At 26.0% G+C, this 24,841-nt stretch overlaps 1 protein-coding gene across 1 annotated transcript in view; it reads left to right on the forward strand.

The window, feature by feature from the left end:
* The window catches only part of LOC100162572 (potassium channel subfamily K member 1), a 41,330-nt gene extending 17,463 nt beyond the window's left edge, over nucleotides 1–23,867 (forward strand). Inside the window, exons 2-5 of the mRNA XM_001943866.5 lie at nucleotides 20,750–20,890; nucleotides 22,871–23,269; nucleotides 23,368–23,603; nucleotides 23,707–23,867. Of these exons, the coding sequence (XP_001943901.2) occupies nucleotides 20,750–20,890; nucleotides 22,871–23,269; nucleotides 23,368–23,597 (770 nt within the window). The 3' untranslated portion in view covers nucleotides 23,598–23,603; nucleotides 23,707–23,867. The remainder of the gene's footprint in view (nucleotides 1–20,749; nucleotides 20,891–22,870; nucleotides 23,270–23,367; nucleotides 23,604–23,706) is intronic.
* Nucleotides 23,868–24,841: the final 974 nt, after the last annotated feature.

Consider the following 24,841-nt stretch of genomic DNA (forward strand, 5'->3'; position numbering starts at 1 on the left):
GATATTTTAGTGATTATAGGTGAGTTTGGCTAACCCGACCTGTACAATGATCACTTTTGCAAGTTATTTCCCCGATAAAAGTGTCTATCCAAACATAGTTATTTTCATTCATCAATTTTTGTATGTTTGATGATTTTGTTTCTTAATTTTTCATAATAATTTATACATATATTTCGTTCTATAAAATAAAATACATATTATAGAAAGTATTTAGTATGTGTAGAAAAATTATTAATATTGCATATTTAAATTCCAAGTGGCATAAATCAAATCAAAAGATTATACGAAAATAATAATACTATAGGTAGGCACTTCAATAAATTATTATAAATTCAATTCAATAAATGGTTATACATAAATTTATCTACCACCAATATGGGCTTTTGACACAACTGAACTGAAATTACCTTATCATCGTATTATATATTTCGAAAGAAGGTAAACTATTTCCTCAGGACATAGCATTCACTAAGAAATATGACTCCATCTCGGAAAGTACAAAAGCACAAATGTCACAACTTTTGTCAAAAACCTACATAAGCGATTCACAAAAATGGCTGTTGGTTACGTTGGGTTCCAGGGAAATTGTTATATTTTATTCTATCGAATATTGGGCAATTTGTTTTTCAAAAAAATTTGATTTCAAATAAAATGTAGATTATCAATGACAGTTTGTTACGGTATAGGTTTTTAGGAATCAAATAATTCAATTGTTCAAGGTACATCTGCAGAATACTGGTATTCAAAAATGTTTATATAAAATAATATATCATTGAATTAAAGCCGCAAACATTTTAGTCAAATTTAAATTTCGCATTTTTCAAAATCTAATCTTCTCTATTATATAAAAATAACTCAAACGACTAGGTAGCATACTTGCATTGGTATTTATTTAAATTTAAAATTGCTGCTGGATAGAATTTTTACGAATGTTTACCCATGAATTTACGATGTTGTAACAGTGACCACGGTATATATATAAATTTGAAATCCAAAAGCGTGCCAAATTGCGCCTCTTACTCTGCAATACCTACAGACAACTCAAGCATAGAGGAACTTAAAAAGTAAATTTGTTTGTATTAGATTTTTCTATTATTTCTTCTTTTCATCTGGAAAAAGACATAATGTTTTATTTTATTATTTTATGTGTAGGTGTTAAGAAACTTGATGTGTGTAATGTACCTATGTCCTAAACAAAATATAATTGGTGGTTCAGGTTCCTATGACATTTATATTGCATTATTTTAAAAATGTATTATTATTATTTTAAGATTAAACTATATTTTGTTACGTACCTATATAATTATAACACGTAATTTAAATTTCAGATCGCTAGAGTTATAATAAGAAAAAGAATGGTGACAAAAATGATAAATGTTCAAGTAATTATTTATAAATTAGAAGTACCTTCTAACGAACCCTAAAGGACCCTCATCCACCATCGGTTGCGACGACGTATAATACCTACACAATTACATTTTTTAAGTAACAAAAACTATTTAAGTTTACACGCATGTAGGAATGCTTTATTTTATCTTTGCCATTTTGTGTCACTTTAAGATATATGCCTATATTTCACTACCACCGTGTTCCGCGTGTAAGTAAACCGTGTGGTTAACAAATTATCGTAATAATATAGAGACCTACCAAATTGTTGTAAATACTTGGTAACTACTTTACCATGTGGCTAGGCAGTTATTAGACGTGGTTTATTAATGAATGAAGGATGATTAGGTGGTGAAATCATTTTACCTTAATAGGAGTATAATATAATTTAACTTGGTGAGAAAAAAGAACATTTAGAAACACGCGACGTCTAGTGTCTCGGTGGTAGTGGAATTGAAGTACCTACCTATACTTACCTTAAGAAATTAAGTCTAAAAAACTTTTATTTATTTAAAACGATTCAAATTAATGTTACACTATGTGCGGTGCATTATAATCCTTCACTAAAAAAAAAAAATGAGTATTTTGGAATAAAGTAGGTATATTTTTAGTCGTTATTTTACGACTATACACTGAAATTCAGTACAATTCAATTTTTATAATTTATAGTTTGTTATTTTTTTTTTTTGTGTTGAAAAACTTTTGTTACCTATACAAAAAAAAAGCATTCCGCGCCATGTTACGGTTATTCAAATTTCGATACATATTATTATTATTTCAAGTTTTATTTTTTGTTGCTATTTTGATTCATTTATTCTCGTTATGTACGTTTCGTTACACCACTACCAGATAAATATTATGCTTTTACCACAGTCTACCCGCTGATCTGGTAATAAAACTCGCGCAAACATAACTTACCGTGTAATTTCTTCACATACCACTTGAAAATATGCGGCGTTTCAAAATCACCGGAGCGTTTAGCTAATCGTATAACGAGCGTTATACCTGCACGAATTTGAGGTACCAAAACTACCAACGTAGGTATAATTTTCTGTTCGGTGTTTACTCTGTGCGTTTGAAGTGATAACAATACGTGTCGCCAATACATATTATCGCGATGAAGAGGTTGTAAAGTGCAAATAAAGTTGACCCGGCGGCTATACTTATACTTATCTATCGGAAAGAACCTAGGTGCATTGTATTTTTGCACAGCACGCCGTGATAAAACAATTTTTTTATCGGTGCATTTATAATTGTACTTTTAATGTCACGGACAACTCATTAAAATCCGACATTATCGAATAATTCGTATTATAATAATGCATCTTTGTTGCGAAGAATAGAATAAAACAAATTGAATGTACGCGACCTTCGACGATGTTCAAATGTAAAGTCTTACACGTCATGCAATAGTTATGGGGTACGAAATTTGAAATCTATCGGTCGTATATGTAAATATATTGAATAGAAAATCAAAAAACGTCTCCTATGTCGAAAACCATTAAATAAAAAGTCAAAAATAACCGAGTTTGACAACCACCACTGTGATGTCAAGGGTTTACACTTAGATTATAGTTTCTGATTCGTAATATAAAAACATGTTTTGTTGGAAAAATGCATATAAATATATTATATATGTTTTTAAAAAACACAATTATGCGAATGAATAAATTTAAATTGCCATAATGTTGTCAATCACGTCTTCGTTATAACGATCAAAACTTTCTGACATTATAATTGCTTACAAATTAAACACACAAAAAATTCTCTCAATATATTTTATTTCTATTTTATTTCATAAATCATAAACCTGTATAATATGTTTTATAAATTATTATTAATGTTAATCACAATTTAAAATCATGGGTTTTATTACCTACCTTTTAATTTTATTTCCATAAACTATTCAAAACTGTCTGATGAATGAATTAACATATTCTATAGTCGAATAAACATTACTTTAAATCATATTATCAATTGGTTATTTTATATATATATATATATATATATATATATGTATATAAGATAATATACTATAATAATTGTAATAAATAATCCAAATATGAAATAAAAACTTACACTTAAATATATTTTATTTTGTCGCATATTTCCCTCGCGGGACGCATCAATTTTATTCCTACAATCTTGCGAATATACTATATAGTATAATATACAAAATTTGACTAGGTACCAAAATGGCTGCAGTAGTAGGTAGCAAAAATGTTTAAAATATATTTATTTTGTTTTTCATTTGATTATAAAAATGACAGAAACCTTACAGTTGAATCAATTTTCAAGGAAAAAATTACCATAGTACTATTGGATGGATGATATCGAAAAAAGAAAAACCAAAATTTTTCTTTTGATGTCAAAGATCAGTAAAATGTATTTATAATATTATATGAGGGTAATACTATTAAATTAATAGGTATATATTTTAAATAATTATTATCTGTGATTTTATATTTTTTAATGATAAAATATTTCAAATATTTTCATGTATAATAATACAATGAATAATATTATTATTCAAGAATACATATATATAACTATGCTGATACCATTAGGCAAAATATTTTGAATTAGTATAATAATTATTATAATCGTACCTACATATTAAAATATTATGTAATGTTATTAACGCAGAATTAATTTTTGTAATTTTGGTACACGTTTAATTAAATTTGACAATTTAATTAGATATAATATCACGTGATATAACAAAATACGCTTATTCAAATTTACGTTCAACATTTTAATTCATTCCAACTAATCATGCTACATTAGGTATTCATGTATTCGAATGGTTTTACGGTGAAGATCCCTAACTGCAATAGGTGTTTATTACCTGGCCTCGGATTTATATCTACGGGTAAATTGATTCTAGAAGCTTATATTATCTTGGATGATATTTCATTGCTATCGAACTTTTTCCTTTTGGCAGGAGTTTTCATCATATTTTATGCGTATCAGAGATGTTATATTGGATTTGGGTGGATAACAAGTGTTTGTCCAAACAATATGCTCAACAATACGTTCGTACCCTTAATTCTCGTGAGCACCATGGTTCAAGTATGAAATTTAATCAAAATTATGATTTATTTTTGCACCTCATAGTAAATCATTAAAATAATAAAATCAAAGAAATGTTTACAGCATTTATAATCGAAGTTATTATTTTAAATCTTTTGTAATCGCGAAAATTAGGAGAGGGGATACGTTTTTAGTTCTGCAACCTTCTATCTATCAAAGTAACCCCTTAAGTTTCGGAATCTTGGCTGATAATGTAATTCATAAAGTATAGTCACAATAATACACCGTAACTGTAAAATGTAATTAAGGTCGAATTTCCATTAAGATCCGAACTCCATAGCAACATCATGTATCACAAAGACCAATTAATTTTCCTTAAATATAACACGATATTAGATTTCGACGGGACTGATGTCTAATTCCATTCAATTAACAATTTTAAATTGATTCTAAAAGCAATAATTTTTTTTGAGTTATTAGCAAATAATAAATTGTACTGTTGAAAATTCATAAAACTTTCAATTTTGGTAAGGTAGTTAGGTTTGAAAATGTAATATAAAGTTCCGCATAAATTGCTCTTACATCAACTCAAGAATATCGAAAGTACATATTATGCACAATGTTTGTTTTTAGATATTATTTCAAGTTAAACTTTTTCAACAGATATTGAAACGAAAAATAACCATTTTAGTTATTTTTTTGTAATTCAAAAAATATCATCGTAGGGACTTTTTACCATTACGTAGGTACATAAACTATAATATTATACTAAACTGTAGTATACACCATACTTCAAAACATTATTAGGCATTTAAAACTTATATTTAACTATAAACACTTGTAGGTAGTCGGTTATAATTAATCAGTTTGATTTTATTTTATTATATATTTACTGCGTAGCCGTTGTTTTTATTAATATAATTCAAAATATTAATTTATAAGGCGAAACAAAAACAACAATTCATACGAACCTACTTTATTTCAAAAATATAAAGGATTAAAGGATTATACATGTTGATTACACAAGTTTTCGTTTAGGGTACTCAAAAGAATACGTGACGTATTAAAAAAGAATTCCTCGCGGCTTCGCCAAGTTTTGACCCCGACTGTTAATAGAGCCAATTTCTGTTTTATGTCTGTAATGTTCCTAAGAGACTAATCCCAGGTGTTCTATGTAGTTGGTGGGAAAAAAAAACATTCATCATAAATTATAATATAATACAAAAGACTCATTTATTCCATTTGTTTGGTTTGCCATGTGCCCATATTATTTACGAACCATATAATAATATATAATGCAAACGTGGTGTAGGTATACTATTCCGTATTTCAATACATACATATCATGATAAACAATGTGCCACTCCAATACCGCTGATTAAACTTAGATATTCAAATCCCACTGTATATACTTTAAATAGAATGACAAATGACTTGTAATAGATAGTAAATATAAATAAATTATACGCTGCCACGAAATCATCATTGAAATCTCACTGTTATTATTATGTTGTGTTTTGATTATTCCTCGCACGGTGAAATATTTACATAGAGTAGTGAAAAATCAAGTTAAATAATAAATATGCAAAATATTTTTTTTATTAAATGGGCTGATTAATAGGAACGTTACACCCTTCGCTCGGTCTCAGTCTTAATAACGCGCAATACACGTCAAATTGAACGTTCGGAAGAATGTGTTCTACTCTATTCTATTTTATTTTTATTTTTTAATATTAGAGTTAATTGACCAAATTTAAAGGTGATAAATTATCTAGGGCACCTTTCAATAAATTCCACGATGACAGAATTAAATACGTATTTTAAATTTGAATATAATATGTTACGTCACCTACTTATCTATACTCAGGAATTTTTGTTAAAACATACAATTTTATGCTGGAAAATTTTCATTTATACTTAGATCCTGTAATACTTAATTAAATTAGTAATACGAATTAAACGGCAGCCGAAACTTAAATTTTCCAAAATGTAAGCACTTAAAAATTAGAATAAGATAACGAATTGTAAGTAATAGTTCGACAGGAGTGAAGATTTTTCTTATAGATAAGTTTTAATTGTTTTTCTCACTCAAATCTCAAAATGATAATAAATTAAGGTAAAACTGTTAAAAAGATATGTAATACACAAATAGTATAATATTGCAATGTTTGTCAAGCCTTATCAACTCTAGATTAAATTCCTCTAAATCCCATGATTTATTTGTTTAAATTTTTAATTATCTCAAGTCATCGACAATAACTGATTTCATTGATTGTATTCTTTATAAAAGATTTAATTGCAAATTCTTATCCCTAAATTTGTTCTTGAAATATCTTAAAAAGTTTCAACAATGATTTCAGGACCTACCTACTTAATGTTAATCTAACCAACAAAATGAATTACCCAATATATATATGTTATGTAAAATATAAGCTAAGTTGAGGTTATTTGTTTATAGAATCCTCTTAATATATAGTATTATATTAAAATAAAAACTAAAATAGTAATAGGTATTCATGTAGACAAAAAAACGATCAAAAAAAAAAAAAACATTGAACAAAATCAATATGAAATAAATAGATACCAAATATTTGAAAATATTATACATAATGAATAAATCTCATGGCAAAGTATTCGTATTTAATTGCGTTTTCCCGTAATTAATTGCCCTGTTACACTCGATAATAATAAACTTTAAACACCATCTATGTTTTCAATGTACCAATAATAATATGCTGTATTCATTATACAAGATACTTATATCTTTATAGTGGGTGTAATAAATATTGCAACATAAAAATTTGCAATTAATTAAATACATCAATCAAAAGAAAAATTATCAAGATAGATATACTACCTATATAATATAGGGATTCAAATTATGAAATCTGATATTGAAAAAAAAAATATATGGCACTATGCTTAAAAATAATACTTGAAGTTTTATTTGTTACTATAGTAGACCTTATTATAACTGGCAAAGGAATAATAACATTTTCATAATATTGTTTTACACACTCATAAAAATAACCGTATAAGAAATAAATACATTGCATAATATATATCAACTGTCTGCAAGACAAAACTAGATACCTACACAATTTTATTTTGCATCTAAATATATATTTTGCATTTTTGCTTTTTATACATAATATTTCTTCTATTTTTTAAGCTTTTTTTTTGCATATTTCATGAATTTAAAAAAACTAACATTTTTATATTATTAATTTATGGAAATCGTTAAAAATTAATTTAAACTTTTAAGTGTGTCTTGTTAAGTTTTGAACTTTTGAAGTGCGCGTTATATGCATGTATATATTGTGATATCTTAGAGCTGAAAGTCATCTTGCTGCCATAACAATTATCTAATCATCAAGCATTTAAGTTAACCCCAGTTTTGAGTCAACAATAAAATAAATTTATCCTGTTTTAAATCGTGGGATGAAACAATGAGAAATTGTGCGTTTGAAGTTGCAATTGTTTTTTTTTGTGGAATGGTGACAAAAATGTTAGCTTGGGAGGAGGAATTTAAACCAAAGTGGTAAGCATGCGTTGACAGTCAGTTATGACGGAATTCATTAGTTCAATTACTTGAATTCATATCAAAATATATTATAATATTATCACCACAAACAAAATTTAACATTCATTTGGTTAACATTTGGTTAGAACTTTCGATAATTAAAAGCATAAAATGTTAAATGAAAATTAATTAACAGTATTATACAGCGTATATAGGTATAGGTAGGTATACACGTCAAATTAATTACTTAAATAATTTTAATAAAAGTTTTATTAAGATCGATTGGAATTAAACATCTTACTGAAAAGTTTTTACAGTCCAAGTTTTATCTGTTTTAATTTATCGTACCTTCTTTTTAAAAAAAAAAAAAGAAAATCGTACACCAAAATGTGTAATTAAATTAGTTTAGGACGCCTAACCAATAAACATTTTATATTTTTTCTCATTTCAACCGCAAGAATGGTTATTGCGTTATTTCTCACTGTAACCAAGCGGTCCAATAAAATTAGGGTTTACCGAGTTTAGCGAAACAATTTCGGCACCGCTATTATGACGATATCGTTTCGGCAAGTTGATATTTGAGCAATATATATATATTATAATGTATAGAGTTGAGTACAGTACTGATTGGTGATTCAACAGATGGAATTATAGACTTTGATTAATAAGCTGATTGATAGCAACAAACATAGGGTTATACAGAATAGTAATGATGGTTTGTTATACAATGTGCCAGTTAGTACCTACTTACAATGCGCATGATGTTACGTTGAATATAATATATTAGTTTCCTTAACGTGTATATATTTATTTTTATCCAAATAATATACCCACTTAATTATCATTTTGTATCGAATTAAATCTTCATGGCTTATATAGATAATGGATAACGAAATGAATATATTTTTTGAGGGCATTTTTTCAATTCAAAATATTTAATTTTCCATTAAATAAGCAAGAAATTAATTTACATATTATTTAAAATATTAATTAATAAAATTGCAGTTGAAATTAAATTTATGCTAATATTTTTTTAGACAACGGAATGATTAACAACTAAAAAAGTGAACGGTTATTATATTAAGGCAGAATTACGACCGCCGCGATGTATCTTAAAATCATAATATATTTTGTATATAAGTATTGATTCTATTCTAATATCTTACTCATTTAACAACCTGAAAGTTATAAATAAACAAAATAATATATTATAATTGTGTTTATTAGCTTGAAAAAGGATTTTTAAAAGTCTTCAATATTTCGAGTACATTTTGTGTCTCATAACAATTTTAAATAATTTTAAATCATAACTGTGTTCATTAAATATGAATGTGAATAGTAAATCTATATTAATTTTCATAAACACTGTATAAACATAATATTATGTAAGAAACGCAATTATTAATGGAATTTTACATAGGCAGGTACTATATTATATTTAATCTAATATTTGTTTCAGGCATTAAAAACTTTATTTAAAAAAAGCTCACAATACTGAGAGCATAATAAAAGATTTAGATTAAAATTTTAAAAATGTATATATTCATAATGAAAGCTACTACCTATGATGTTGTTTTTTATCGCTCAAAGGTTCAACACTATACTACTGTACTTTATTACTATATTATAGTCAATAACTACTAAATAAAATGAAAATCAACTATATTGATTTGTATTCAAACCATTAAACACCAACTAAAAACTGAGTTTAAAGATAATAGTCTATTTGAATAAGAACACAACGGTTCAGTAAATAATTCAAATAATACTTGAAACTTTATAAATTTTTGGATGCATGAATATGAGGAAATTTAAATATATAATACATAATATTATTAGGTATTTGATAAGACATGTATATTATGCAATATCTTATTTGAAAAACCATCTCTGGTAATAAGATAAATAATATTTGTATATAAATGTAAAATTTTTTTATATGAATTGTAAAACTATAGTGGTAAATAAATAACTGTTATTATTATTTATGAACTTTTAAACTAATCATAAAATATATACATATACATGCGCAATGCACATAGAACATAATATATATAACTCATTAATTATATTCATATTTAAAATTATCTGATAATAAAATTTGCATACATATTGTAGTTATATGAAACTAAAAAAAAATAGTTAAATGTAAGTAATTGTAAAAAAACTATTGTGGCCTAAGAAATCGAAGTACAGTTTTTATATTATGAAATAAGATAAAACTCATTAAAAATTTAAAAATTACATATACCTATATATGTAATTTTAAGATATACTTTTTTAGGCAGAAATGTAAATTAAAAACTGTAAGTAGACGAAGCTATCAATTTGAAATGATATATTCTTGGTAACTAAGAGTAATTTTTTTTTTACTTTCTCAGTAGTCTTAAACTTAAAAAAATGGTAGAAAACTATAAAAAATGACAAAATATTTGTATGTAGTTTTTAACATAGATTTTGTACATTTTTCTATATACCTACCTATATAAATAAATTCTACCATAATATTTTATAAAACATTTATTTTTTCACATTTAAATTTGATTTATTGATATATTTAAAAGGCATTATGAATACATAAAGATATTTTGAAACACTCAAATAATAATAATAAAAAGAAACAGATTTAAATCTATTTTAATGTAATAATTATTTTTAACACATTTAAATAGTGTCTAATAAAAACCATAATTTAAAAATAATATATACCTTTGCAATGATCTATAGTCAATGTTTCTGCTTTCATTATTTTGATGTATTAGTTTTTTAAATATTTACCTCCTAGATGTCATTGCAAACAAGATTTTTGAAAAATGTTTACTTTTTTTACAATTTTTATCGGTATCGTTTTCATGGTTTTTTACTTTTTTAAATGTCAACATATGCATGTACATTTTTAATTTCATATTCTAAAGCAGAATATTTTCGAAGTATTTTTGTATAGAAATTTAATTTTGAACGAGTATTTAATTAACTTATTGTTAGTAAAGTATTAATAAAGTTTGAGTGGCACCTCGAAAAATGTTGGCCCACATCTCCCCTCATAAAAACTTTAAATACTATTATAACTAAATAGCTAATTTTTCGAAATTGATTTATATGTATCAAAATACTCTGAAAAATATTCTTAGGAATATGTAATCAAAAATGTACTCTGTAATTCAAAACGATAAAGATTGTAAATAATATAATTTTTCTCAAAAATATTGTTTTTCAATGATATTAAATTATGCCAAATTACTTTTAAATAAAAAATTAAAATATAGTCCTTAAAAATACTTCAAGAAGTAGAATAAGTTCGTTATTAAAGAAAAAAATCGAGATTAAGATGTTAGATGAATAAAATTACTCTGTATATATTATACGTATACCCATCTGTATAATAGTATTTTTTTATTCAAAAATTTATTATATAATTGTAAATTATTTTTTGTGTACATTAATAATTGTTTAATATACTAATATTTATTACAAGTATAATTTTTAACCTTAAATTGTCAAATGTAACGATTTTAAGTTTAATTAAAGGCATTCAGTGAATTTTCAAGTAACCTTCTGTAATAGTACAAAGCCATTAAATGTATTTATATATGGGAAATGTCTACGCAGGAATTCAGACAATTCAATTTCTCATGACTAGATGTAAATTCTTTCTCCTTGACAACATGTAATATTTGACAGACGTATTATTATTTCTATGAGTTTTAATAATTTTCTAGAGTTCTTTCAGTTACGTACATCATGACATTATAATTATTGGTAATTCGTAAATTACTTTTATAACATTAAAAAATGTTATAACACCATGTTATTTATTGGTATTTCCCCAAATGTTGGGGGTTTCATTTTATTTTTAAAATTAATTTTATCATAAATTAATTTAAAATAATACTAATATTAATAATTATAAAATATTATTATCCTTAATTTACATAATAAACCGATTAGAAACACAATCCATAATATTATTATTTAACATATCGTTTTGGTGACACTTTGACATATACGGTTCTCTATACATATTTTCAAATAAAGTCATTATAGTTCATAATCTATATAACGCAGGAAACCTGTTAGTTGTTACTTTACTTTTGATTAATAATATTATTCATCAATAGTAAATAATATGTGAACCCTTCTCTTAAAAGAGTTTCGAGTTTTTGACACAGCCGCAATAAGTAGGTACTATAAATACAAAAAAAAAATAAAAATGTGGCAATAGTTCTGTGTGTTACGAATGAATGCTCAACAGACAACAACTGACTGGTTTGTTCCCCCCCCCCCACACTACCCAATAGAATAATAAAATATTTATTAGTTGATAGATCCAATAATATTATTAAAAAAAAAAGAATTAATCAATAGGTACAAATAGCATATTATATTATGAGGATTGAGGGTGTTTATTTCAAAACCGTGATTTGGCACACGCAAGCCCACACATATCACGTATGATTACCAGTATTTAAATTTAGTAGGTATGGAAGTATGATCAATATAACAATATAATATTATTTTATAATATTTCCAGTAATTCTAACAAAGTTAAAAACTGCGTATCCATACGTACATTCTACATGGTCAGTGATCGCGTGAAAGTCGAGAAACGGTAAATTCATAGGTGACTAGTGTGGCAGTGTTGTTATTTAAAACTAAAAGTTAATCTTAAATCATACGTTTTAGAGTTTTGGACTATGATAATGAATGTTCTAATAATCTAACGAGAATAATTTAATGCATAACTCAATTTACAATATTTTTTTCATAAAACGTTTATAACATTAAAGAAAAAACTTGAAGTAGTTATACTCATTAATAAAATATGTAGGCACCTATTACAATTCATAACGGTTTTTTACATTTTCTTGAGAATAATTTTTTTCCAAAATTTGATAATAATATTTAAGATCTGTCGAGATTAAATATAAATGTATTACAATTTAAATAATGAATTTTTTTTATTTATATAATTTACCTGTACCTATATTTAGAGCAGTCACACCAGTACGTCACCATGCTAAAAAGTAAAATTGTATTGTAATTAACTATTTAAGAACAGAAAATTGATCATTAGACTTTTACATACTATCGTAACAAGATATCATAACCGTTTAAATTTTTATTTGATAGAACTTTGTTCAAAATACTATTACGCAAGACAGACATATTATGAAGTTATAAAGAAGGCTTATGACATCCCAATCCTGCTATTAAAGTTTAATTTACCATTTCAAATATTTTAAGATTAAATGCAGGAACGCCAAATCATTTACAACACGTGTGTTTATTTTGTCAGAAGTTTAATGTAGGGTAATTAATATTGAGCGGAATACAAGAAGAAATATAAATAACGTTAATTTTAATTACTAAAACCTCATTGCTATTATATCATTTATATAATTTTACTTGGTATAAAGATATATAAATCAAATTCTTCGCAAAAATATGATAGGCAATACGACAAAATATGATACATTTTTTTTATATAGAGAAGTCCATTGTTTGTATTTAACGCGTATCTTAATATCATAATTAATACACGACTACAATTTGTCATTATTAAAACAGTTGAAATTCACAAATTGTAAAATGTAAATTGACTAAAATTAATTTAAAAAATTTAGAAAAAAAAATCAACGCTTTGTTATTCGATATTGGAATGAGTAAGTACAGAGTGAAAAATTATTAAATGCTCGTCCGATTAATTAATAATATTCAATATTGTATTATATACTCAATCGAATTATTATTGTACATCAAACAAAAATTTAAAATTATTTTAACCGTATAGGTGAGTGCAGTTTTAGGTCAGCTAACATTTTTACAGTCCTCTATTTACCATGCACCACTTCGTTATAAGTTTTAATTTAATCAAATATTAAAATCGTATAACAACAAACAATGAAAAATGTATATATTTTCAATTTTGTGTCCGGCGCGTGCGTCGTGTAAAGTGATAAAAAGGGATTTTACGATTTATTTTCACATTGAAATGTATAAGGCTATACAAAATATGATTGACCTGTAACGTTTAATTATTGGTTTAAAATTACAAATCGCATAATGTACGATATTAATATTTATGGTGGAAATTATTATTTCCACGTAATATGGGCATCGTGTTAAACATTAAAATGTCAACTGTGCGACAGTTCACTCAAATCCAATCATTTATGGGTCCACTGCAGCATGCCGCCCAATCAAACCCTGCCCGGACCCGAGTGAAGTCGACGCGGTCAGGTGCAGTAGACCTTAATATGGCTCGTGCTGTTTTGCTAATAATCCACCGATCCTCTTAACATATTTCCGTCTACCGAATACATCCGAGTATTCAAGCGTATATAAGGTATATTACATAGGTGCCCATGCCATTAGAAATGTTGGGATGCTCCGACGATTATCTATATTAGTGTTTTCAATCTCGTCTATACTGCAGTTCGTAGGAATGCATAGGATGCTTCAATGATTGTCTATTAGCCGTTATAATTGTGTGTCTGATTTGCGTGTATAAAAACGGTAATGCATAATAATATAATATAATACAGCGTAGAAGTCAGAGCACTATTTGTTTTCTCTCTGGCCGACGCTTACGCAGAATCGTTTTTTCCATGTTTTTAAGTAATCTTAGAGTAAAATCACCCATTACGAAAAATGATAGAGAATAATATTTTAGAGGGAATGACATATCGATTTTATATTTTTTGTTATTTGATTTTGTATTCGACTTAAGAAATATTGTAAATTTAAATTGTTTTGGAACCATATTTAGACAAATAGATATGTCATTCCCTCAAAAATATTATTTTCTATCTTTTTTTTTAATGGGTGATTTTACGCTAAGATTACTAAAAAACATAGAAAAAACGATTCTGCGCAAATGCATTTTGTGTATGTTGCGCATGGGTCAGTGAGAGAAAACAAATAGTGCGCTAACATCCTCTTAGTAATTGCGTTCAGGGTAGTATGTAGCGTACGGCCATTTGAATAAACCTCTAAAAGAGTGCTTCTTGAGAATAGTAAAATACTTATCACATGATACTAACTGCAGCGTTGAAAGTATTTATTCGTATAGACATAATATTATACAAGAGCTAAACGTTTTATTACAATAGTTGTTTATATGGTAGAATATATATGGAGAAAAAAAATATAATATCCAATTGTAATTTGATTTAATTCTTAATAAATTCAAGATAAAGCGAGAAATCGAATTGTACATTCTTATTGTATTATATATATATATTGTAGTTGTTGTGATAATCATATTTAATATAATAGAAAAACCAATTATACGTTATATTTCATGATTGAAAAGAAAGAATTTTCTTTGAATTTTCTAGAAATGATAGATTTAAAATATGATTGTAAAATATTAAAATAAATACTACGTGAGTGTTAAGTATTCAATTAAAAACAACACTTCTTGCGATGAATTGATATATATTTTATTTATTTTAAAGCTTTAGTTCACGTCCTAACAAAATTACCAAATACTGGGAACTCAATAAATTGATATTAGATTTTAATATATTTAATATAAACATACTATGTTTAATGTATATAGATTAAATTGGATATTGGAAGATAAAAGTAAATAATCAAAGACAGATAATAACCATATTATAATTGTATATCAAATTATAAAAATTAAAAGGTTTATAAGTTTCGTTTCAATGAGTGCGTGTTTTACAGAAATGATTATAAGTTTTAACTATAGACGTCGCATATGGTAACTTAATAGTAATTTCTTACTATTTTTGAAACGATTCAGTATAAGCATTTTACAAGCAAATACAAAAAAAAACACATTACAATTATTTGTATTCACCCATAAATCCATGGAATTGGGCTTGGATTAATTAAATTAAACAAGCAATTTCATTCCGTTATACCTATAAAAAATAACTAATATTACGGTACGTAAAAAAAAAATCCTCGTAAAAACTACCAGCTTGTGTGTGTTTAGAAAGGACGAAGCTTTTAACTAATCATACATTTCTATTTAATAACGGTCTGTCAATACAAATCTACCACCACAGCTGTTCAAATATAATGGATAAATATTATGATACGTATCTAGAATATAAAATATCAAAAGTTAATAAATATAAAACGGACAATGGTTTATTCATTTATGGTATTTAAACCGCCTTTTTATTTTAAAGTAATTGCCAGAAAATTAAATGGTAGAAATAACTTTAGAACTTCTCATTTATATTACATCTAAATCATCGATAGGAAAAAGTAAAATCGAATAAGCCTGTCAGTTTTTATAATGAATTGAAAGCATTTTAATTTGATTTCGATTCGGGTTCTATGCTTGCTATAAAATAAAACTTTGTATGCATCAAGTACACCTACCTATGCCTACCATAAAAACCAAAAGTATTTCATTTTATACATACCTACACTGTTGTACGATGTATAATACATTATAAACATTATATTATTATTGCAGCGTAAAAAAAGGTAAATATTATATAAACAATTAAAACGATTGTGAATAAACATTTTATTACGACTAAAATAACCATAGTTTATGTTTTAAAAAATAGCATAGAAATAATAATGATGAAATTTTGTTGAAAATACCGTTTGCGGTAAATTATGCATACCATTTGTCACATTTAACGATGTATGTATATTTTATGATTTATTGAAATCGTTATTTCAAAAATTAAAACGTGTATTAATATTTTTTTTTTGTTAACGTTTAGTATAATATTGTAATTGCCAATAGCTAAAATGAAAGAAAAAATTATATTTTTTAATATTATATCTAAATATATTTCAATTCAATGTTCTAAATAATATGTATAAAAATATATTAATTAAAGGATTTACATCAGTGTTTAGAACATTTTTATAAAGAGTTAATCTATTTTCATTTTCTTCAATTTAAAATATGAACGTGTTTCTTGTTCATATTGTACTTAAGGAGTGGGACTAGTAGTTGATTTCCTCTGCAACCTTTCCACCAAAAGGAAATGGTTTGTCAATGAAATTTTTTTTCATTTATTATAGATTTAATTAGTATTATGTAGATTTCCAATACTCAGTACCTAAATACTATATGACATTAGTCGGTTATTTTCAAAACGATATTATTTACACAAATACATACAACATTTTTATAATAAAAGAACACACAAGCAACTTTTCAGCAAGCTTATAATGTATATAAGTACCTACCTAGTTAAAGATTCTCTTAATTTTATTTATAAATAAATAAAGCTTGTTTAAAGCATTGTACCATAAAATTAAAACAATTCAGTTAAAAAACAAAATAATGATTTAAGTTACCTACCAAAAAAATTCTCCTAACTCTTAGTAAAAGAGAACATTGTTCCAGCTTTGTTCTTGTTATAAAAAATAATTTTGAACCTTAGATATTCCTACAAAAGGAACCTAATCGTATAAACTATAGTTTTTTCAATTTTCCAAACACAATGGCTTAAGTAATTCAATTATTGCATTTTGTATAGTACCTACGTCTATTGACTATTTTCCATTAACACTTTTTTGGGTCTTAGAGCTTTAGTGCTACACTCTAAGAGTTCCATATAAATATATAGCTACCTATTTAAATTATAAGTACCTGTACCAGGTTTGCAAATATTATTTTTTGTATTTACGAAAAACTTTTAAAACTACATAGATAAAACCGAATATTTTATATTTTATAAAAATGTATTGTTGTACCTAATCAAATAATTTAATATAATTTTTACTAAACATTATTTTAGGTTACCTCACGGACATCACTATTGATTATATTGAAATGCCTTTTATTTCACATTAATGATTATATGCTTATTTATTCGATAAAAAAATCTGAGCAACAGCAATTGAAGTACCTACAAACGATTTCTGCAAATATACCCCTTTAAATATATAACTTATTTGTCTTGTCAAATTATGTAAATATTCAACTGTACTCAGCTGTATAGTAAAAAATTGAACAATTTATTCATTTATTTTGAAGATTTTAATATTATAACTTATCCAAAAATACATAACCACTGAGCCATTAAATAATAAATATCGAGATTATGATGAAAAAATAAACAGATGTGAACTTTAGACCAATTCAATTACTGAGAAAATAAATGATTAATGATTACCAACCATAAAAAATAAGAATTTCTAAAATTATTTCCTAAAATGTCTTATTTGCTTGTAAATTTAGAATTTTAAGTAAATTAAAAAATATTAATCATTATTATACATTATGCGTTAGTTTAATGAACTTATTTTGACAATTTAATTCAGTCCTTTAAGTCTTAACGTTTAAGAACCTAATATAGCTTGGTAGCTTAAAAAGATGAAAAAGAAAAATTATATCCATGAAATAATAAAATAATACCATTATATTATTCATTAGCTTATAATTATTCAAACTACACGGCAGACAAGCGCTGCCTGCTACTACTTTAAAACGTTAAAATACCATTGTCTCTAGGTAAACACATTTTTATTGCGTATTAATACAATTTATTTTTTATTTTTTTTCATAATTATATTTAAAAAAAATGAAATAGTACTACCACGAGAATATCTTTTCTTTTTACTGTCAATAACGTTGAATTTATACGTTTTTTCCGTTGCCTATTCTTTTATTTATTATTCTGATTGTTCAAATCTTCTTTTTGATTTTCTTTTTCACATTTTTCTTCTCTTTCACATTTTTTTGCCTTTTCTGATATCTTTTCTAATAGTATTTTGTCCTAAAAATGTATGTTATATTTTCGCAGTGCATTCATTAACGTATACTGTGCATAATCATAATATTGTTTACTTTTTTGTTAAAATAATCTTTTTCTAAAACACCTCCGCGGTCTCCAATTTTTCCACCGGCTCCTCTTATGGTACCATCGTATCCACTACCTGTTCTGCAGACAGCATTCAAATTTGGTCGTTTAGCTGTGCTATTTAATTTAAACATTTACTGTAACTATTTAAACAATTCAATCAATATTATTTGTAATTTTATATTATGCGTACCATACAACACGTCTCAAATTGGTTATCAAAAACATGGTCTGTATTTTAGAATTCCGTACTTATTTTTTAAGCAAATTCAATAATTTATTACATTAATCAATGCGGTTGTTGTTTTAAATGGTTACTTAGCAATTATATATAATATATATTATATAGTTTTAAATGTGTGCAATGTATGGTGATGTGTGCGTGTGTGTGTGTGTGTGTGAGGGGGGCAATCAATCTAAAACCAAGTGAATCGCAATCATGGTTCTGAAATTATGTACATAGGTAATCTCGAGGATGTACATTTTGAAGTCAATATTTTAATTTTGCATTTTATTGTTTATGTAGGGTTGCCATTGGTTACATAAAATAAAATATTTATTATAATTGTATATAATTATTTAGACCTGTATTTTATTTATATTCAGTTAAAATCACCCAAATAACTGTGTTAAAAATATGTGTAGTTCTCATTTAATGGAGTGTAGGACAGGGTAATTCCATTGGCATTATTTAATTTGTCACAGGCTAATGCCGTGCGGGATCAGTTATAACTTTGATTAATAAATATAATATTAATATATATATATTATCTACTATATAAAAAACTAAAAAGCTGGAACGGATGACCATTGACCCCTATCCATAGTTTTTGACTGGTTTTCATAAAATGTTCGTCAATAGATCCAGCATGTCCTTAGTGTCATATGCTACTTTTTATTACTTACTTTTCACTTTTCAACACTTGAATGTTGAATATAGCTGACTCACGGAAAACAGTTATTATTTTATTTATATTGTTGCCATTGGTTACTGAAAATAATATTATAGTTATTAGAGTTTAAGAAGTTGTAAATTCGTGGGCGTTTAATTTGTCACAGGTAACACTAGGGATCAGCTAGTTAATTTATACAACTAATAATAGGTAGGTATGATTTATTTATTGTAAACATATGTTATGAATATTATAATAACAAAAATCAAAATATTGTATTCGGTAACGAACTTAGTTCACTTAGCTAATTGTATACAAATATTGACTACAGACTTCGAATCATAATGGTCTATTCTTAGTCTAGGTCTATTCATAGTTACATGGTAATTGATTGTATACTATTGTACCTACATAATAATATAATATATTATAGTATTTTATAAGATAATAGGCACTTGAAGTGCGGTAGAAGGAGGTGTAAACATTATTATAGTGTATAGTAATTAGTAACTAATAAAAAGATATTTTAATAAAACTGTTTTGTGTAATACAATTATTAGTACAATTTTACTTGTGTTTTACACGCATTGTATGTCATATAGGTACTGTGATGTATTTTAACAGACCTTAGGCTTTTAAAATATACCGGGAAAACGGACTTACACACAAAATTTAATTATTGAAATGCATTAACAAATTATTAAATTTACCTATTAGTCGTACTGTTATACCGAGACAATTTGACCGCACAAATGCAGTGTAGGTACCTTTCTATAATCCATCATTTTTGTATTTCCAAAGTCTTAACTGCCGATATTATAACTTAATATTATCATTCAAATTATAATTTTGTAAGATACAACACCGTTGTAATTCTGGAGCATTGATGTACGTTTACAGAGTTTTTACATTCAGTTTGTTAAACTTTTTCCTCGTAGCTTAATGGAATTTCTTTAGTCGATACAGTCAATATTATACGCAGTTCCTAACCTACTCTTCTCACTTGAAAAAAAAATAAAAAAAAAACGTGGGACCTAATAATAATATATATAGTTGTGAAGTATTCAAATGGCTTTATTTAATCAATTTGTTGTTCCTTTCAGATGACTCAATGGAGAATTTTATTAAAGAAGTTTTATCTGCTAGTAACAGAGGCGTATCAGCAGCTAAAAATGTTTCGGGCGAACCAAACTGGAGTTTTGGCCAATCTTTATTTTTCGCTTGCACCGTAATAACAACTATAGGTGAGTATATATAATAGAATATCGATAACTCTGAGAAAAATGAATTTCTTTTCAAAACGTTTTTTCTGTTAAAACATATTTTGTTACTCGTTTTCTAAAATTTAAGTTTCGAAAATAATAACTGTGATTGGCAGTTATGTTTTACTTTGAATTGATCTTAATCCATTTATTACATTGATATCACATAATATGGGTTATATTTTGTTATATTATATTATTAAACTCATTATTTCGAAAACGATTGAAGTTTTTGAAAATATTATTTATTATACTCGTATCTTAAAGTCAATATCATACAATATATTTGGAAAAAATATTTTTACATTTTTTTGTTATCATTTTTTAAGATATTTTTGTATGACATCTTACATTTTAAAATTTTTAATTATTACAAATAACAATATGTACTATTATACTGCATATGCAAAATGTTTTACTATATTATGATACATACAAATCTAATTTCTAATGAATTGTTAATTTGTTATAAATTTATAACTTACAAGTGTTTAAAATTTAGATGAGGAAAATGGTGTGGCCAAAGCTAATTTCCGCAAAATTATGGTTTACTATAACTCTATTCATCTGAAGTTTAAATACTTCCTATAACTAATTAAATACTCGTTTGAAATTTAATATTTATGTATCGAAATGCCCCAAGATAAATTTATTAAATACTTAACAGTTTGTTTCGGAATATGAAATTAAATTATATGTTTTAAATCCAAAATGTATAACACATAGTAAATAGAAAAAATAAAACAATATTCATTTTTAAAAATATTGTTTTGCAGTAAATTATTACTGAAAATTATGAAAAAAATATATTCAAGAAGCATTATATTGAATCAATAAAGATGTGTTCAATTTATAATTTAAATGTGTTCACATTAAAATAATAACCAAAAATGTATAATATATTAAAATACATGTTTTATGTTAGTTTTGCTTGATAATGTAATTCATATTAATATTATATAGAGTAGGTACCTATATCAGAAATAACTAACAAATATAACGTGTATTATAACTTAAATTGATAGATATATGTAATAAATTGTGTTCGTATATCAATATAATTTTTTTTATACATAAATACGAGTATGTACCTATATGAGATTCATAATAATTAAATTTAAAAAAAAAAAAAAATGTTTTTTTTTTTTTTAATCGATCAGAATATTGGTAAGTATTTATGTCTGGAGGCCGGAATTATATGCATTTGCATAATTTTCCAACTGAGTGTATGCACGGCATCGAGGATTTGAAATGTGGGCGTTTCAAATCAAACTGAGTTCATAGAAGAAGGCATATTTTATTAGTTAAGGCATAATTTGTTATTCGAGCAAATAATTTGCATATTTTGCTCACGCTTGATAAATAAACGAACTCTCTCCTCTTTACGATAAAGACAAGAATTAAAATGTCGATCAACAATTAATTTGAAATTATCACGGAAAAGTGTTTGGCAATCGAAAAATATAATATTTATTAATATACGAAAAACATTTTTTTATTGCTTTTATTGGTTTCAAAGGAAAGAAATATCAATTAATTGTCAGGCTATTATAACATTTGGATGAGAGCTAATAAAAACATAAAAAAAAAATAATATTATTCGTTGCTTCTACCGCATGAATTTTATGATCTGCCTTTGGACACACCCGGTTTACTTCTTTTGATATCATGAATGTCCACTTATTCATTTCGTTCACATTTTTTAGTGCACATATTTCGAAAGTTTTCGTGCATAATATTGTTAAACGCTGTAGATTTGCATCATACATTTAGGACATTTATAGTACGTAATATAATAGGTACCGGTCTTGACTACTACAGTTAACAGCACAATTATAATTACTCGTGTCAGTTGTTTCTCGTTATATTATTTTCTAGTACCTCCATACAATATACATTATATTATTATGTAGGCATCGGTACATAATAATATTATTGCGCTGAAAATCTTATATCTTTCAGGTTACGGTCACGTCACTCCGCTGTCTCAAGAAGGCAAGTTGTTCTGCATGCTCTACGCACTTTTCGGTATACCCTTGACACTGGTGCTGTTGACTGCACTGGTCGATCGGTTGATGATACCCACGACCAAGTATCTGCACTTCCTCAATAGCCGTCTCGGACATCTATATCCGCCGTTCACCATCCGGTTGTTGCATTTCGGCACTATACTGGGCACGTTGATATTTCTGTTTCTATTGCTGCCCGCGGCGATGTTCACGTACTTGGAACCCGAGTGGAACTACATGGATTCACTGTACTACTGTTTTATATCACTCACGACCATTGGTCTCGGAGATTACATTCCGGGTGACGCTCCAGACCAGAAGTACAGACCTCTCTACAAGCTAATGATAACCGGTAAGAATGTCATAAAAAAATGTATCATAAAATTTATCCTATCATCTTTATATAAACCGTACATGTAATTACATTTCTATCCGTATACAATAATATAGGCTACCTGGTCGTGGGACTTGTCTGTGTGATGTTAACGCTATCTATTTACTACGACATCCGGCAGTTAAACTTCGGCGTGCTTTTCATGTTGGAAAACGACGAAACCCGTTCGATTGACCCGGAAAAAATGCATTTACAAGAACCTGGAACAAACAGAACCAAGTACACAAATGAAAAAGATTCACCCACAAGCTTGGAGGACACCACTCCGATACACAGCATTCCTTAAAATTAGGTACCTATATTATACCTGGCTATAAAATATACCACTACAATAAATTAGTTGTTAAAAGTTATAATAATATGTGCACATATAATTTTTGTTTTCTGTTTTTAAGGTTGAAATAATAATTATAACCAATGATTTCTGCTGTATACAGTGATGACAGTTACCTATATTCGACCAAAACCAAAATCTCTATCCAAAAACTAATTATTATAATAATTATTAATTATATTATATTAATATATTATTATTGTTATTACCTTTAGATTATAAATTAATAGATTTAAAAGATATATTGTTACTTATATTATTGATTTTACTGAATGAAATTATTAATCCAGCCACAAGAATATAATATTTACAGAATATGTAGTTATATACAGTTATTAGTTTGAAAAGACAATACCGTTAGTAGTTAAGTACTATATAATCTAATTAGATAAATAAAAATAAATTCAGCGAAGACTAAAAAAGGTAAAAGTTGTATTTTTTTTCGTATCACAATTAATGTAATATATATAACTATTTATGCCATGTTCTGCTATGAGAATAGCATTAGTTTAACATGTCATATTATATTTTACATGGTTAAGTACTCTCATAACATATTTTTCAATACATTTATAATATTTGGATTTCCAAAAAAGAATCAATTATTTATCAAATAAAAATTAAAGCGTTGATCATAAATTATGGTATAATTATTATTATAATGTTAAAAACATGAGGATTTTATATTTTAAGTTTTGCACTATATTTTGTGTTTTCACACTATCAAAAAAATTAGATAATTTTAATAATAAGTATAACTAGGTAAAATTCTATATATAACTATATAACTTATACTAACTCGCTTCTAAACTGAAAGTTCAGATATAAAATAGAACTTTCTCACTCGTAGCTGAAAACGTATTACTGCAATTGAGTATAGATTTTATGCTACAGTGAGTAAATAATATATTGCATGAAACTTTTGTTGTTTTCTCAATTATTTTACAATATATATTACATATTCTGCTCTATATAAATAAATATATATATAAGGGAAGACAAAAGTATTTTGCATCCTGGGGTAGGTTTATTTTTATTCGTTTAAATCATAAATGATAATTTAAATACAAAAAACATAAAACATATATGATAATAATATTATACTAGGTAATAAATACTGAATGAACTAAATTAATTTTTCTTCAAAATAATGATTATTGCAATATTCTATAACAGACAAAGTAATATTCAAAATA

The sequence above is a fragment of the Acyrthosiphon pisum genome, chromosome A2 (assembly GCF_005508785.2).
Source record: "Acyrthosiphon pisum isolate AL4f chromosome A2, pea_aphid_22Mar2018_4r6ur, whole genome shotgun sequence".
NCBI classification, from domain to species: Eukaryota; Metazoa; Arthropoda; class Insecta; order Hemiptera; family Aphididae; genus Acyrthosiphon; species Acyrthosiphon pisum.